Source organism: Nyctibius grandis, chromosome 2 (genome assembly GCF_013368605.1).
Source record: "Nyctibius grandis isolate bNycGra1 chromosome 2, bNycGra1.pri, whole genome shotgun sequence".
NCBI classification, from domain to species: domain Eukaryota; kingdom Metazoa; phylum Chordata; class Aves; order Nyctibiiformes; family Nyctibiidae; genus Nyctibius; species Nyctibius grandis.
Window position 1 is genome coordinate 30,769,969 of NC_090659.1, and position 16,831 is coordinate 30,786,799.

At 35.2% G+C, this 16,831-nt stretch overlaps 1 protein-coding gene across 1 annotated transcript in view; it reads left to right on the forward strand.

Annotated features, from left to right (window-relative positions):
- The window catches only part of DMD (dystrophin), a 1,374,504-nt gene that overhangs the window by 603,926 nt on the left and 753,747 nt on the right, over positions 1 to 16,831 (forward strand). Inside the window, 2 exon segments of the mRNA XM_068422827.1 lie at positions 2,717 to 2,878; positions 10,556 to 10,666. Of these exon segments, the coding sequence (XP_068278928.1) occupies positions 2,717 to 2,878; positions 10,556 to 10,666 (273 nt within the window).

Genomic DNA, 16,831 nt, shown 5'->3' on the forward strand with positions numbered 1-16,831 from the left:
TGTTGTACTGCTGCATTCACATCTTGGTCTGATGGTTCATTCATCCAAGCTGTTCACGTTTTTTGGAAAAGGTATACTGTAACCTCACTTGGAAGACACAAAATGTCACACAGGTTCTCGGGCTGTAGTCAAATCCTCTCTGCAGACAATGAAAGGGGAATGTTTTGTTGTTGTGTATGTGTATACTTATTTTGTGTGCACATAAAGGTATCACAAGCATGCATATATATTTATCTGTCTATGAAATCCAGCCATAAAAATTCAGACACAGGCAAGGATTTGTTGTAATTCTTTCTTAACTTTATCTGCTTTAATATTTGATCAATGAGTTTGGGAATGTTTTCATTTTCAAGTTGTATTTGAGAACAGGATTTTGATATACATAGTTTCTGTTAACAGCACAGAGATGACAACTTTTCAATCACCACATATTTTTCATACAAGTTTAATACTTTTTGTGAGTTTCCATGCAGTGACAACTACTTCATTGCATGCATGCAGGCTGCTACTGAGGCTGGCAGCAAATTTGTCTATACTTAAGCAATTGCCTAGCTGCAAATAATAGCATGGATCAGCATTTAACAAAGGTTCAAAGCTTCAAGTATTGCTATAAAAATAGTTTTTCAGAAGAACTTAGCATCAAATTTGTGTCCAGTATATTGAGTTCTCCAGAAACTGCAGGCACTTATTTTAATGACTAATAAGAATGAAACTTTCTCAGTGTCTTATTTTAAAGTTTTCTGAACATTAGGACACTACAGCCCTCATCATGAATGGACTATGCATGTAGATTAGTCCTACCAGTTATCCAAAGAGATCAGTAAATGCAGAGAGGTTTTCTTCCATGCTTCCAAGAGGATGCCTTTACCCGTGGACCGTAGAAAACTACTTACTCTGTTTCTGATCTAATGTGTCTTTCAATCTACTCTATAGTGTGGCAAATGGAAAGGTAAAGAGTGGCTGTATCTTAGCCAGGCTTACAAATTAATAGTAAGGAGTGCCAGGGTAAATGGAAGCTGTGGATTTTAACCCTGCTGCTTTGAACAGGCTGAGAACATTGTAATATAAAATCTCAATCCAGATGAAGGTAAAAGTCATTTAAGTAGCAAGCCTTAGTACTGTACTGTGAAGTTACACGTTTTTAATGGTTCATTTGGAAGGGTAATAATACCTTTGTGGCTCAGGTGCTTCCATTAACACTGACAGCATGGGTCCGATATGTAAAGCTGCTCAGTTCTACAGAAGGTTCCTGGAACTGGCAGAGATACAAGATTATCTGATCAGCTGTTCTGAAATAGCACAAAGCAGCTTACAAACACAAATATAGTAAATACTGGTTGAATACCTATCCTTTAACCAAGTCAAACAGCTAGCAAGAATGCTCACAAGAAATAATCTTTTTCATTTTTTAAATGTGAAGCTCTATAAGAATCTGAGCTCCGTGAAGGTACAGATATATAAAATATTCTCACTGAACTGCTAAGAGATATTTTTCTTCAAGGCAAGATTTTTGTAATAGGTATGAAATCAAATTAAAGTATGGCTGTCTTACCAAAGAGAAAAAGTGTGATTTGACTTTAAAAATGGCAGGACATCCTGCAATGTTATTTAAAGAGTGCTTGCTTTCCCCTTCCTCCTTTAATTCATGTCAAAGAAAGTTAGTCACTTTATTCTGTGGTCAGCAGTATGGCTGGACTTGTACAGAGAAAAACTGTACTGCATTTGAGATTGTTGGTAATTATTATGTGCTTTGTATAAAGCAGAAACTCTGCTAGGCAGAAGCTGTAGTCTACATAAAATATGAGGCTGCAGGTAGACATGATGACAGATGGAAGAAAGTACCAGGTTATTTATTTATACCTGGTAAATACCATATTAAAATATTACAAGTAACAGTTAAAGCTAACCTGTTTATGTCAAGTGTTTAAATATACATGTGTTTTACGGGCAACTTGGAGAACTTATTGTTCTGATTTGGTAAACCGTAAAGTGAGCTTCTTTGAAAGGAAAACATCCTACTCAAAAAAAAGGATTGTGTAAAAGGTGATGGTAGGCAATCCACTGTGGCACTGGTGGTGGCGTAGAAGCAAGAGTCAACTTCCTAGGCTAAAAGAGGCTACAGTTAGAGTGGTAATAGATTGGGCAAGTCCACAGACAAGACGAGACAAGGATCCATCTCTTTTTTTTTCCAGAGTAGGCATTACCTCTTATCCAGACAGCTGTTTGTTTATACCTCATATAAGAGAGCTCCTTCTCAAGAGAGTCTATCCCTCTCACTTACTGATGTGGATTGTCTAAAATGGGATTGTGATGACAGTAACCCTATTCTCAGTAAACAAAATCTCTTGAACTATATAATAAGATCAGGAGGACTGCTATGCCTCAGAATGAAAGACTGCACTATCAGGATGGTTTTATTATGCAGCTTTGCCAACTTTCACTCTGTATAGAAATCCTCAATGCATGCATTGGTTTTTCAGAGTCCTACATTTTTTAGAAATTGTCTATGCGATCTGGGGTTTTGTTTGTTTGTTTCTTACTAAAAAGAACTGAATGGGTGGCAAAAAGATACGCAACTTATCATACAAAAAGGTGGATGAGGACAAGTTAGGAGTACTATTTTTGATTCTTAGCCTGCATTTTTTGAAAAATAAAGGGGAAAATGTATTATATGCATTATTACTGTGAATATTGATAACATTGTCATTGTTTTTAGGCTGTGAGAAGACAAAAGAGTCTTGAACAGAGTATTCAGTCTGCCCAGGAGACTGACAAAACCCTCCGCTTAATCCAAGAGTCTCTTGCTATTATTGACAAACAGCTAACAGCCTACATTGCAGACAGAGTTGATGCAGCACAGGTCCCTCAGGAAGCACAGGTAAGTTTAATACAGGTTGGACTGATGTGTTTACTGTTTTTCTCGATCAACCAAAGAGTGTTTGGTTGTCCCTCAGCCTCATATTAATAATGGGTATTTGCAACATGATCAGCATGAAAGTGCAATTAAATTTTAGGTAGGATTACTTTGAGAAGTTCAAGCTAGTTTTTTAGTAAAGTCATATTTTCCTTCTGGTTTATATCATATGCCTGTCCAGAAGATGTAAAGAACTATAAATGTCATGGAACACTTGCAGTAACTTTAAAATGACAACATAAACAATATGATTCTTTTAAATCCATTTCCCATGCTAGAAAAAGGAAACTCATCATCCTCACTACTTTTAGATGGATCTTTTACAAAGTTGATAATGTAGCCTAGGGATTGTTACTAAATTATTGAAACATAGACGACGTTGTTAATTATTCCATGATGTGCACATAAATGTACATATATTTCAATTTTTACAGCTCACGTAAGTTTAACAGAAACAGATTTTCCCATTCATTAGAAATGGCTTATTGAGCCTTTGAAATAAAACTGTACATCTAATTCTCATTTTTACTCTTCCATTCTTTCTTCTATAACATCTGCTTTACTGCAACATTAAAATGGTAAGAATAAAAATTAAATAAAACCAAACACCTCTGGTATAAAATTATTAACAGTTTACTGTATTATGTATAGCAACTTTTCTATAATTCCACCTAAATTTAGGAAGTCAGATTACAAAAACAAACAAACAAACAAAATGCTACAAGGAGATATAAAATGAATCCTTTATAATTTTTAGAAGAGACATTCAATTGTGTTTTTTCTGGCATGCATGTAGAGTTTTAAATCATTGTAAAAAATGAGTGTCCTGTGTGGAGTACCTTAGATGATCTTAAATACTTTCACGGCTGAATACATGTAGGCCTGAAAATCATGTTTTCTCTCCTTTAAAAATAAACGTTTCTGTGTCTGTTGAATTAAAATATAGATAGATGTACCTTTCAATTGCTTTTTGTGTGTGTGTGTGTGTGTGTGTGTGTGTGTGTTTGTAGGTAAATGCAGATATTTTTGTGTGTGTGTATGAAATAAAAAAGTTATATTTAGAAACAAGATCATATTTGCATTCAGTCTTATTTTGAAACTGATTCTAATTTATTTTCTTCTAACTTACATCAGTGTAAGAATAGGATCAGATTCAGGTGAATTATTGTTTCAGTTTGAATCCTAAGCTATGTTAGCTAACAGGTATTCTCTTGAGTTATTCTTCTCCTTCCTTGAAATATAAATAAACAATTTTTTAATGAAGTAGGATACAAATCAGCATTTGTTAAAGATGTATCAGTTTAATTTCTCATCTTGTAATTATATAACTCTGAGACATAAGAAAAATTTTATATGAAAGTGTGCTTTTTTCCTGGTGTATTTGGACCCTTACATTGTAACAATTTTTGGTGGTGCTTCATATATCCCACGGGCACTTCTGGTTTATATGCGTCCTCAGGTACAATATTGGCATTGATCACAGACTGCGTAAAAGAAAGTATTTCAGAACTTCAACGACTGAAGCAGTATAAAACTCAAATTCTAATTAGAACAGTTTTATGGAAAAATTTCAGTTCAGTGCTTTTGCAAAACTTGGTTTTTTTCTTGAGATTTTATTGTCTGATGTCAAGTTCACCTGATTATACTATAGCCACTGTGGGAAAACCAGCACAGAGGCTGCTCATTTTTTACCTTTCATGTTTTTATTTTAAGATGCCAGTGGGACCTAATGAAAAAAACTCAATTAACAGCTGAACAGATTTAATGCAAATATTGAAGTTCTCTGAAGTTCAGTCATGAAGTTCGTTAAAATCCTTAGAGGGAAAGGGAATAAACAATCAGTTTTATGTGGGTAAATATACCGAGTCATTCCTTCAGTGAATGGCCATGCCAGCTGGTGGCAGAATAGGCACATACTGAATGGCCACGTGTCCTGTGGAGCCTCTGCTGGCATAGCTCTTTTGTAGAGCTGAAAACAGTTCACTCATATAAAATACCCTGCAATAGTGTCTGCACAGCTGGAATGGGAATCTTTCAGTCAATGATGTTGGTTTCTGGGCAGGGGTCAGTTTATCCATGCTGAGGGATTTAGCACACTGTTCAGGAATATGTGTTGCATTTCTAAAATAATATGTGGGAGAATTTATAATCAGAAAGCTGTTGAGGATTTGGGAGATCTGCATGTTTGCTTCAAAAATTCAAATGCATTTAGAGCTTTGATAGGAAGAATAATCTTTTGTTCAGCTGATTGGAAATTAATCTGAGAAAACAAAATTATATTTAGCTCCTCTTTTTAAATTAAATAATCAGTTTATTCAGAAAGTTGACAGAAAGGGGAGTTAAGTATGCTGTTCAACTTCTCCTTTGGATCATTTTTTGAATGTAAATTCTGTGTGCTTCTTACTCCACCGTGTGGCACTGAGAATTTAAATCTAGAGAGCCACTGCCACCCAACAGTTTCTACTTACTCACTAATTTTGAGTGCAATTAAAGATGTTGTGTTCAGACAAAACAATCTAACAGCAACTGACAGGAAGAAAATAAATCTGTACTGAAAATATAACATTTATAAGGCAAAATATTTTTCAGATAGTTTTTTGTAACTTTGTTATTAAATATCTTCTGATGGGAGAGGAAAACTGCACTTTGTACTCATGTTTAGTCTGAGTGATTACATGAGATTTTTTTATATTATGGGACAGAAAATACACTTATTTCACTTCTCACCTGCAAGTGACAAATCACTTGTCTGTTGTTCTCCCTGTAGACTTATGTAAAATGCAATGTGGAGAATAAATTAACAATATTGTGTTTCTGAGAAAAGCAGAAGTAATATACTTTGCCTTTTCAAAAAATCTCCTTGAATAACTTCAGTTCTGTAGTGATAAGCACTGCACACCTGACTATTTTCTAAGTGATGATGGTTATTAATCTGTTTTTAAAATATCATTGTGCTATGTTTAAAACCAAAGTTAATGTGATGATATCATGGCAGAGTTTTTCAACTGTGCGATGCGTTATTTGACAAGAATAATGCCATGCTTCATTGCCTTTAGACTAATATTTTGGGACAAAGAATTCACAATTGTCTGCTTAGTAAAATGTCTAATGTTAAAGGTATTTACACTTACTTTTCCTCTGCTGGAAATTGTGAAAATTATTTTGTTCAACCATGTGTAGATGAGTGGTCAAAGAGGGAATAACTGATAAGCGTTATTTGGAAGTGTAAGCTTACATTTTCTAATGTATTAAGTTTGAATATCTATGCAGATTTCTGTACTATACAGAAGAGTGTGGCCAGCAGGTCGAGGGAGGTTATCCTCCCTGTCTACACTGCCCTAGTGAGGCCACACCTGGAGTACTTTGTCTAGTTCTTGGCTCCCCAGTTCAAGAAAGACAAGGAACTACTGGAGAGAGTCCAGTGGAGGGCTACAAAGATGATTAGAGGACTGGAGCATCTCTCTTATGGAGGAGAAGCGGAGGGAGCTGGGTCTGTTTAGCTTGGAGAAGACAAGACTGAGGGAGGATCTTACCAATACTTACAAATACCTTAAGGGTGGGTGTCAAGAGGATGGGGCCAGACTCTTCTCAGTGGTGCCCAGCAACAGGACAGGGGCAATGAACACAAACTGAAACACAAGAAGTTCCATCTGAATATGAGGAAAAATTTCTTTACTTTGAGGGTGACAGAGCACTGGAACAGGCTGACTAGAGAGGCTGTGGAGTCTCCTTCTCTGGAGATATTCAAAACCCGCCTGGACACGACCCTGTGCAACGTGCTCTAGGTGAACCTGCTTTACCAGCGGGGTTGGACTAGATGATCTCCAGAGGTCCCTTCCAACCCTTAACCATTCTGTGATTCTGTTTTGCATAAAATGCTCTGCTTGAAAACATCTATGAGAAGGGAGCAGCGTATTTGTTTTCTGGCATCCTCAAAAACTGAGGGGAAAACATTCTATCTGGGAGCAAACAAAAATGCTGATCTGGGAGCAGCTTCTGGGAGCCCAGTGGAACAGAAAAGGACATTACCCCTGGGCTGGGATGTGCAGCCTCCCACTGCAGGAGCTCCTGCAAGAGTGAGGGGCAGTGCCACAGCCAGGCTTCAGGGGTTACCTACCTCTACCTGCCATAGATTCTGCCTATAGCTCAGGATGCCGCTGGAAGTTGCTAGGCAGGAAAGAATCTTGTGAGAAAAGGACCAAACCTGCAAGGTCAGGGAGAAGTATAAAAAGGTCCTTTTGTTTACTATGTATAACCCAAGACATCCAAGTGTCCTCTCTTTAAGGAACTACCTGTCTCTAATGTATCACCCAATGTTTCCATAAATCTTTGCTTTAGAATGGAAAGTCTTTCAATGGCTTTCGTTAAGCTACCCATGGAGAAAACAGGACATGTTTCTCCTTGAGGATTTGGACAGGTTTTTGTCACAGAATGAAAATAACCTTTTTGTACAAGAACAGGTTTTATAAATCAGGTTTTTAATTAGTACACAGGATTTTAATGAATTGATTTTCTGCAATGGACTTTCTAAAGAGAGAGAGAAATCAGAAGAAAATAAAGGAAGAAGGGTGGTTAATTCCAGCAACTTTATTTTAACCGAATCCCTTTGCTTTAGGAGTATTTAATGAGCTATAATTCATTATGTTTAGTGTTTTTTTTGTGGAAGTTTATAAATCAAATTGAGACTAGTAAGTTGGTCACTCTCATACAGTGCATGCCCATAGGAAATATTTCACATATTCATTGTTTATTCTAAGTTCAAGTGACATCAGGGTTCACTGTCCCATCTTAGAATGTGTTAATATACGTATCACTTGTATCTTTCTTCCCTGGATTTGTCCAGCTTTTGAGAACTTATCAATTTGCTAATCTTCGTGGCACAATCAATATTGACTACAAAGTAATTTCTCCCTGTGTTATGAATTTCTGGCAACTAATATACAATACAATACAGTACAATGATGTCTGGCAACATGAAATTAAGATGTCTTGGAGAATAATGTGCAGTATAATACACATCTCCTGTGGCCTTGACCCAAACCTGAAGTAACAGAACCAATCTTGTATTTTCAGCATTATTCCACAATATTAGTTCTATGTATATTATAGTTTTGTATTTTTATCCTTTGATTATAAATAAATCATTTCCTTTTAATTAAATACAGAAGATTTGGGGTTTGGTTTGTTGGGTTTTTTTCCAAATTACTTTCCATTGTTATGATTTTGCTGATTATTGCTGACTGGCATTTCTTTGGTTTTTGTAAATGTGATGACTGATTTTCTAGTTATGGTAGCACATATTGATGGTAAATGACATATAATCAAGGCTTCTAGTTCGATTTTCTGTTGCAAATAATGTCACAGTGTTTGTTTCTATGCCCTGTTACCTTTTTTCTAAATGCTGTTCTCGAAGCATGAGATTGCAGCTAGGTTTGTGACAATTTTCAAATGAAACAGAGTCATGTTGGTTCTTTTGACTTTCCTTTCTCTGATTCAAGATAGGAAAGGTTTTTCCTATAACTAGCTACACTGCCAATTGTCTGCTTTTTGCTGTCAAAATACCAAGACTCTGCATTTCACTGTTCCTCTTTTTAAAGTTAAGATTAGTAATTGAGAGAAATAATGTACTGCATGCCCTTGGGATTGAAATCCTTTTGCTCTAGAAGTGGTCCTCATGAGAATAGGCATAATCAGTGCCTTTGGTCTTGTAAATATAATTAATTTTTATATATACATAGACACACATATTTTAGTTTTTATATATATATTGCAAATTAATAAACTTCCTGAAAAAAAAGCCAGTGATGGAAAATGAGAATCCTTAACCTGTAGGACAGAATAATTTAAGCACAGTGGTATTTATTAGTTACATACACTACATTATATTGTGATGTTCTAGAAATTAAATGAAGGCAGTTTTTGCTGCAAAGCTTTTACTCTTTATTAAAGGACAAAATAGACAGGAATCACTGAGAAAAGCAGAGGTGGGAATAATAGAAATGGAAAAAGAATATCAGTGTTTTCCGGTGGATGTTTAGAAGTCCGTGTAATAAATTCATGAGTCAAAATGGACAAAAAAGTCAACAGATCATGTAAAAAATTAATGAAAAGGGGCATCATAGTCAGGTGTTATAAATTGTATCTGTTCAGAACTGGTTTAATCTTTCTGCCTCTGAGTGGCAGTGGCAAATACAAATAATATTTTCTTGCTATAATCCCTCTCTTTTAAGCTTTCCTCTAATGTGTTTGTTCTAATTCTGTATTTTGATGTCAGAGTAGGTGACACTTCATCTCTTTCCTGCAGAGCAATTTTAAAAAATTAAGATAGAACAATCTCCATGCAATGTCCTGTAGTACCTAATTGTTTAAATGCTACTCTTATCTGTAATGTGCTGTTCTGACCTATTCAGATTAGAACTGTTCAATAATATAGTTTTCAGAGTGACTCTGAGGTTGAACAAAATAAACTGGAAAATACAACAAAAAATCGATTAATTGATGAGATGAAGAAGCAAACAGTTGAAATACTGGATGTTATATAGTATATTTTTCTAACATTCAGACAGACTTGCTTCTTCCTTGTATATACAGTTCTGACTTCCAAGACATCATTTTGGCTTCAGGAGCTAACTAATGCTGAGTCTTTATAGCTAGTCTTTAGCATATCTGAAAAATGCTTGTATACCATAGAAAAAAAAATATTAAATTTAAAATCACTTTTTCATTCAGGAATAATGTCCTCAAATACGTTTCCTTGATGGGAACATAAGTATTTCATAGGGTAATTGTTCTCAGTAGTACTTGTCTAGCAATTCTGCTAATAACAGTTTCTCATTTTCTAAACATTTAAAAATAAAAATATGTGAATTGCTTTAAATTATGTTGTATCAATGTACATTATGGGAATTCTTTTCCATTACATTGCCAACACTTCTTAAGTTAATTGTTTTGTATAAGGTTGATTTATGGTGAAACAACAAGACTGATATTTTTCTCGTGATGATTTGATTGCACACTGGTTTTGCAGAAAGAGATAACCAAATGACATGAACTACATGTCATTATGCATTTACCATTTCTACAGATACTGGACATAGATTCTTGTCAGTAATACACCACAAATTGCGTACTGTTTTAGATCTAACATAACTCTGTGAGATGAAGATATACATGCAGGATACTTTGATTGGTTTTCTCTCAACTCGCCTGATGATACTGTGAAAATAATAAGAAATAAGAACATTGAAGCAAATCACTTTTCTATTTGTATTTCTTTCTTCTATGATTATTTTTTAATTTTCTTCCCAATGAAAACAGTTGCTTTCCTTCTGAATAAATAAATCTATATTTTTTTTGCCTACAAGTTAGTCACAATTTCCTTAGCAAGATTATGTCATTATTGTCACAATGTCAGATATATATATTTGAGCAGGAGAAAAAGTTTTATTATGATCAAAAAACCTGATCATAATAAAACCTTTATAAAACCATAATAAAACTAAACTGAATAATTTACAGGGTGGTAAATAAGTAATCCTTTGAATAATGTCCTCTAATGATCCAGTATATAGTGTAGTACTTCCGTTAACAATATAAACATTTTCTTCAAACTCTGCTGATTACTGTCTTTGTTTTCAATAGAAAATACAATCTGAATTAACAAGCCATGAGATTAGTTTGGAAGAAATAAAGAAAAGAAACCGGGGTAAAGATGCTGCCAAACGAGTGCTTTCCCAAATTGATGTGGTACAGGTATGCAAATTTTATATCCTTCATCTTTCCTTCACTCATAAAAACAAACAGGATGAGTAATACTATTACTATAGCATGAAATGTTCTTAAGGTCTCTATTCTGTGTTAGTTGCTCCTTTCTAGCCAGGAAATTAGAGTGTATAAAGCATACCATCCATATCTTCTTACTGCTCATTTTTCTCTTGCAGCCTTCCTACCTAGTTGACAACAGTTCTAGAGTATGCAGAGCTGACATAACCAACTGGTAGGGATACTATATAAGGGATGTTTTGAATGTACTGTGGTTGCAAGAAATAAAACTACAGTGAGGCTTTTTGGTATACAATTTGAGGTATTTAAAAATATTTAGAGTATAAAGTATTTTAAAATATTTGGACGTATTTGGTAGAACTTAATTTGAAAGACAAACCTATGCTGAGCAGTGCATCGCAGTCATCAGTTTAAAATGTTAGCTAATGCATTATTTCATCTACCTTAATAGACATAGAGAGACCTGCTTGAAATGGAAGGAACAATACACATTTTTATCCATTAATCTGTGGTGGGTTCTTGACTGTTTTGCTGTTTTTGTTTTCGGTATTAGTGCCAAAGTTCCCCAGGCTGCAAAACAAATTGTCATAATTCTTTAGGAAATACAAAAAATTTTGTTATGGTATTAACAGTAAACAAGGCTATCTTTTTCTTCATCTCTGTCAAATATTTCAAATAAGGGTATCTTAGCTTCACTTTTATATTTTATTATGCAAAACATTATTGGCTTTTTAACAGTTAATTAATTTGAAATAAACAAGTTGAGATTTGTTTTAAAAAAATGTTTCCTCTTATCTACAGGACTAGATTTTCTTTGTTGAGAATATTTATGTTTCCTTATTTTTCTGTATTCCTTCACAGTAACTCACCTTCTGACTGTCTCCATGGCAGCTATGATGTTGCCTGTATTTCATCAGTGAAATGCAGGCATCAGATGACTTTGTATCTAAATGTTTATAAATTCAACAGCATGCAAAGGAGCACTACCTTTTTTTTTTCCTTAATCCATCTTTGTGCAGAAATTTTTTTCTTCTAAAGTCTTCTCTAGATGACCATATGCATCAGTTTGAGTTTTGACAAATCAGTGGGGTCATTTTGAGAATCTATTTTGCTTACGTTAGATAAAATATGAAAAAAAATAGCAAATTTACATGCATAATGTAAATGTCAACTACCAAAAAGGGTGAAAGTTGAACCCTTGGTTCCAAATACTTATGACAATATTTGATTTTAGGCCAGTGAACTCTTGAATTCTTTTCGGTCATTGTGCAGTACCTTTGGTGGTAAATCACATTTCACAAGATTTATCTTTACTTACTTCTTTTCCTGAAGAGCATTCTCACTTATGAATAAATATTGTATGCATTTCTTTTTTTATTACTAAGTAATATTTCTAAGTTGAAATAGATTTATTCAAATATTAGTTCAATTATCTAGACAGAAAGTAAGCAATTATGGAAATGAGTAATTGCAATGAGATTGTGAAACAACTGTTAAGTGACCAAATTTATCCTGGCTTTTTGGATTACTCTAGGTTGAGAGTTAAGTTCTGATTTTCAAATCTAAGGGAAAAAGGACAATTAGCAAAATAAAAATTTATTTTTGCATAGTGATTTAAGACCTAGTTAGTATTACTAGGCTAAGAATTGTTACATGAAAGTGAAATCTTGTCTGAGGAAGGGCTATTTTTTGAAATTCAATAGTAAATTCTTTGTGGGAAGAAATTACACAGCAGGCAAATGACATTATTGTTTTTTTATTACTTCCATCTGTCTTTTAAGGTAAATTTTTCAGAGTAAAAAGATACTCAGCTAACTCCATTCCCTTACTGCATTACTAATTCCTAGTGATATTTTAACATTATTGAATGTTATAAAATACAAAAGAACATCAGGTCTCTAAAAATGTTTAATTACTTGTAGTTTTGCTTTTGAATAACTACAGATCCTTTGCTGTAGAAGAAGAAGACATTTTCCTCAAATGAAAAATGAATTATATTGACTTAGGTGAGGGCTTTCCTTTTCTCCCATCAGTTGTTATAGTGCTCTTTATCTAGTCCAACCAAGTTTGCCTACTGACCATGAAGTTTGAATATGGTCACAGAATCACAGAATCACAGAATCACAGAATGTTAGGGATTGGAAGGGACCTCGAAAGATCATCTAGTCCAATCCCCCTGCCGGAGCAGGATTGCCTAGATCATATCACACAGGAACGCGTCCAGGCGGGTTTTGAATGTCTCGAGAGAAGGAGACTCCACAACCTCTCTGGGCAGCCTGTTCCAGTGTTCGGTCACCCTCACCGTAAAGAAGTTTTTCCTCATATTTATGTGGAATCTCCTGTGTTCCAGCTTGCACCCATTGCCCCTTGTCCTGTCAAGGGATGTCACTGAGAAGAGCCTGGCTCCATCCTCATGACACTTGCCCTTTACACATTTATAAACATTAACGAGGTCACCCCTCAGTCTCCTCTTCTCTAAGCTAAAGAGACCCAGCTCCCTCAGCCTCTCCTCATAAGGGAGATGTTCCACCCCCTTAATCATCTTCGTGGCTCTGCGCTGGACTCTCTCTAGCAGTTCCCTGTCCTTCTTGAACTGAGGGGCCCAGAACTGGACACAATACTCCAGATGCGGCCTCACCAGGGCAGAGTAGAGGGGGAGGAGAACCTCTCTTGACCTGCTAACCACACCCCTTCTAATATACCCCAGGCTACCATTGGCCTTCTTGGCCACAAGGGCACATTGCTGGCTCATGGTCATCCTGCTGTCCACTAGGACCCTCAGGTCCCTTTCCCCTACGCTGGTCTCCCACTGGTCTGTCCCCAACTTGTACTCATACATGGGGTTGTTCTTGCCCAGATGCAGGACTCTACACTTGCCCTTGTTATATTTCATTAAATTTCTCCCCGAACTCGTCATTACACACACATACCAAAATCTGTGCTTTAGAGGAAACTATGCTCAACATTATCCAAAGCTTCAAAATTTTGAATAATTATGTGCAGTCAGCCAGATTTTGGATAAGTGTTCCTATATAATTTCAAAACAAAACAACAAAAACCCCCTTAAACTGTAGTGTTTAAATGTGCACAAATTTACCACTTCTGCTTTGTTTAATAAGAAGACTCCTTTAAACATTTTACTAGTTTCATCATGCATTATAGAAACAGTCACGAATAATGCACAGGCAACCTTGCTAATTTTTTAAAAGGCTGTGCAGATTAAAGACACTGCAGTAAAATTTCGTTGTTTTTTTGTTTTGTTTTTTTTTGTCTTCAACTGACCCTTTCAGGCTTCTGAGGTCAATAGAATGTCTTCAGCCTTGAAATGCACTGATGATTTACAAACTAATAACAATAAAAAGCAAGTCTACAAGTCTTTTGAGAGGCTTGGAATTGGGTTTTTTTTTGGTCATCAGTCTCTAAGAATGACAATATTTTAAAAGTAGTATCCAAAAATATGCAAAGATCAACTTTTGCTATTATTATCTTACAATTACTGCTTTGACTATTGCTGCTTTGACTTTCAGATCAAAACCTTGATCCCTAAAAATCCCATTGCCACTTGATTGTTCTCTCATTTTTACTTACTGCTTTTCCTAAGTAAAGTCTGTGCAGTTCCTCTCATTACTTTTTATTGACATTGTGGTTTTAACACTCATAACAAAAGACAAGTATCAGATTTTTAAGAGATGGGTTAGGCAATTTTAACACCCCCAGACTAACCTGCCAGTTACTCAGTCCATTTACCCAGTCATGAAAATAAGAATCATCTTTGGTGGTGTTAAACTACACTGTACAGTTCTACTAAAACAGCAGTGTACACTGTATGTTCCTGCATGCATGTTCAGGAAAGTTAATCCAGATGTATATAGCTTCACAGCAGTTTAAATAGAAAGATTTGTTCTTAATATCATTTAATTGTTAGATGTGAACCTTAATGCTTCAGAAGTTGCATAATTACAACCTAAAACCTGATGATCGGTGCAGTTGCACAGTGGGAAGTCCTTGTTATGTCTCACACTTGCTATAACAAGTGCAACATATTTTTATCTTATGGCAATAAAAAAAAGTAACAAGTGGTAATTAAAATAAGACATATTAACCTGAAAAATACATCAAACAGAGGAACCACTCCACCTACTAATCCATTGAGTATTGTGAATTTTCACAAGGAATTGTTACATAAATGTTTGCAGAAAAAAATGGTAAAAAGCATATTTTGGCTTCACATCCTGCCCAAAGCCTTCACTGCAGTCTAACCTCATATAGTACCTCAGCTCTTCTCCTTCAGTCACTTCGTCACTAAAATAAGAATAAAAAAACAACTTTGTATGAGAGCAGCTGTCTCTTGTTGAAGTATGTGTGTACTGAGTGAGTGGTTTTCAGAATTCCTTTATTAAGATTCTCTTTAGGAAATATAAACCAATATTCACATAAATATAAGCAGACTTTTAATCTGAGTGATCCAACAGATAGTACAGGCGGCAGATCCTGGCCTTCCAAATGTAAGTATGTGCAGAGTACCTAAAGAATCTGGTCCCACTAAGAGGCAGGAATTGCTGCATGTTATCCTGGACACTTTAAAATTCTTGGGAGAACTTCATAAATATGATACTGATACTCCTATGTGGATTTCAATGAGGCATCATTCAAAATCGTACATCAATAATTCAGTCCCCAGAACCAGGACCTCACAGTATCTGATTAATGTCGCAGCTTTGGGCTTTGGACTTCCTGGATAAGGAAGACAGTAACTGATCTAATGAAATGCACTAGGAGATGAATTAAGCCCAGCGGATTGCCATTGTGAGGAAAGTCTGCAGAAAAGCTAAGACGGAAAATGGAGGGGGAGAGAGGAAGACTCAATAGTGCGAATGAACTAAAAATTGGGTGTGTGCTGCTGTTGATATAAGTAAGCAGAGAGCTCATAATCTCTTTTTATTTACAGCACAAGGAAGCAGTTACATTTATCACTGCACTTATTTCTAATTCACTTTCAGTACCTAAGACTTCTTAAAAGTGAAAGGAACTCAGAGGGTTTCAAAGACAATTATGGAGGTTAAAATAAAAAAAATCATACATACGAACATTGCCTTCAAGGTGTAAACACCTAGAAATAAAACAGAATGTCCATCTGGAGTAGGAAATTACATTAATAATGAAAAATAACTTTAATCTGGACATGAAGGGAAGTGTGTTATTTGTTCATGTCTAGAATTTTTCTAAGGATGAACAAAAATTTGGCTGAATTATGTGAAATGAGATGGGCAATATACTGAAGACTGTAAATCCTGCCTTTTTACTTGGTAGAGACAAGTTAAATCTTCCCATTTGAATTCAGTTCTGTTATAATAGATAAGACAAATGACATGTGGGTGGAAAGATAGTCATTAAACACTGTATATTAGAAATCCATTTATAATTAGAAGTCTGATTTAGTGAACATATTTATCACTGAAGACATTAACCATTGAGGGGTTTATTTGTCTTTTAATCATGAACTGGCCTGATAAGAATTAGACTGCCAGGAAACGATGTTCTCAAAAAGGAAATGGCAGATGGTATTACCAGGAAAAGTTCTGTTATCATTCCCTACTATCAGCAGTATGAGTCTGCCAGTGCTTTAATGTTATATTTTAGCACAGTGTATAATACCAGTGAGTATAAAGTTGACTTAAAGTACTTAGAATTACATTAGCTAACACATTTAGCAACGTATTTCCTGTCAGTAAAATCAGTAAAAGAAAATTATCTGAAAGTTGTGTCAACTGATTCATAGTCAGTGGCCAGAATGCAATAAAAATAAAAGATGTGCTGCAAATAAAGAAATAAATGTGTTTAATCAGCCACTGAGAAGGCCATAATGTCAGCTTCTGATTAATTCTGTAATCCTGCCCGTGAGAGCTGAGCCACCTAACTCATTTATTTTAGAGAGGTTCAAATTGCAAAGATTACTTCTGAGTAATCCACAGTGTACAGGCAGTGCGGAGGCACATAGACCTTTTCTTCTATCATTTGTTGGTGTTGAATTTTTTTTAATCTACCTGTGTTAATGACCAGCATAATTAAAATATTATCCTCTGTATTTAGTCACAATTCTGGTTTGTTTGAAAAAAACTAACAGTTCAGTTTGAT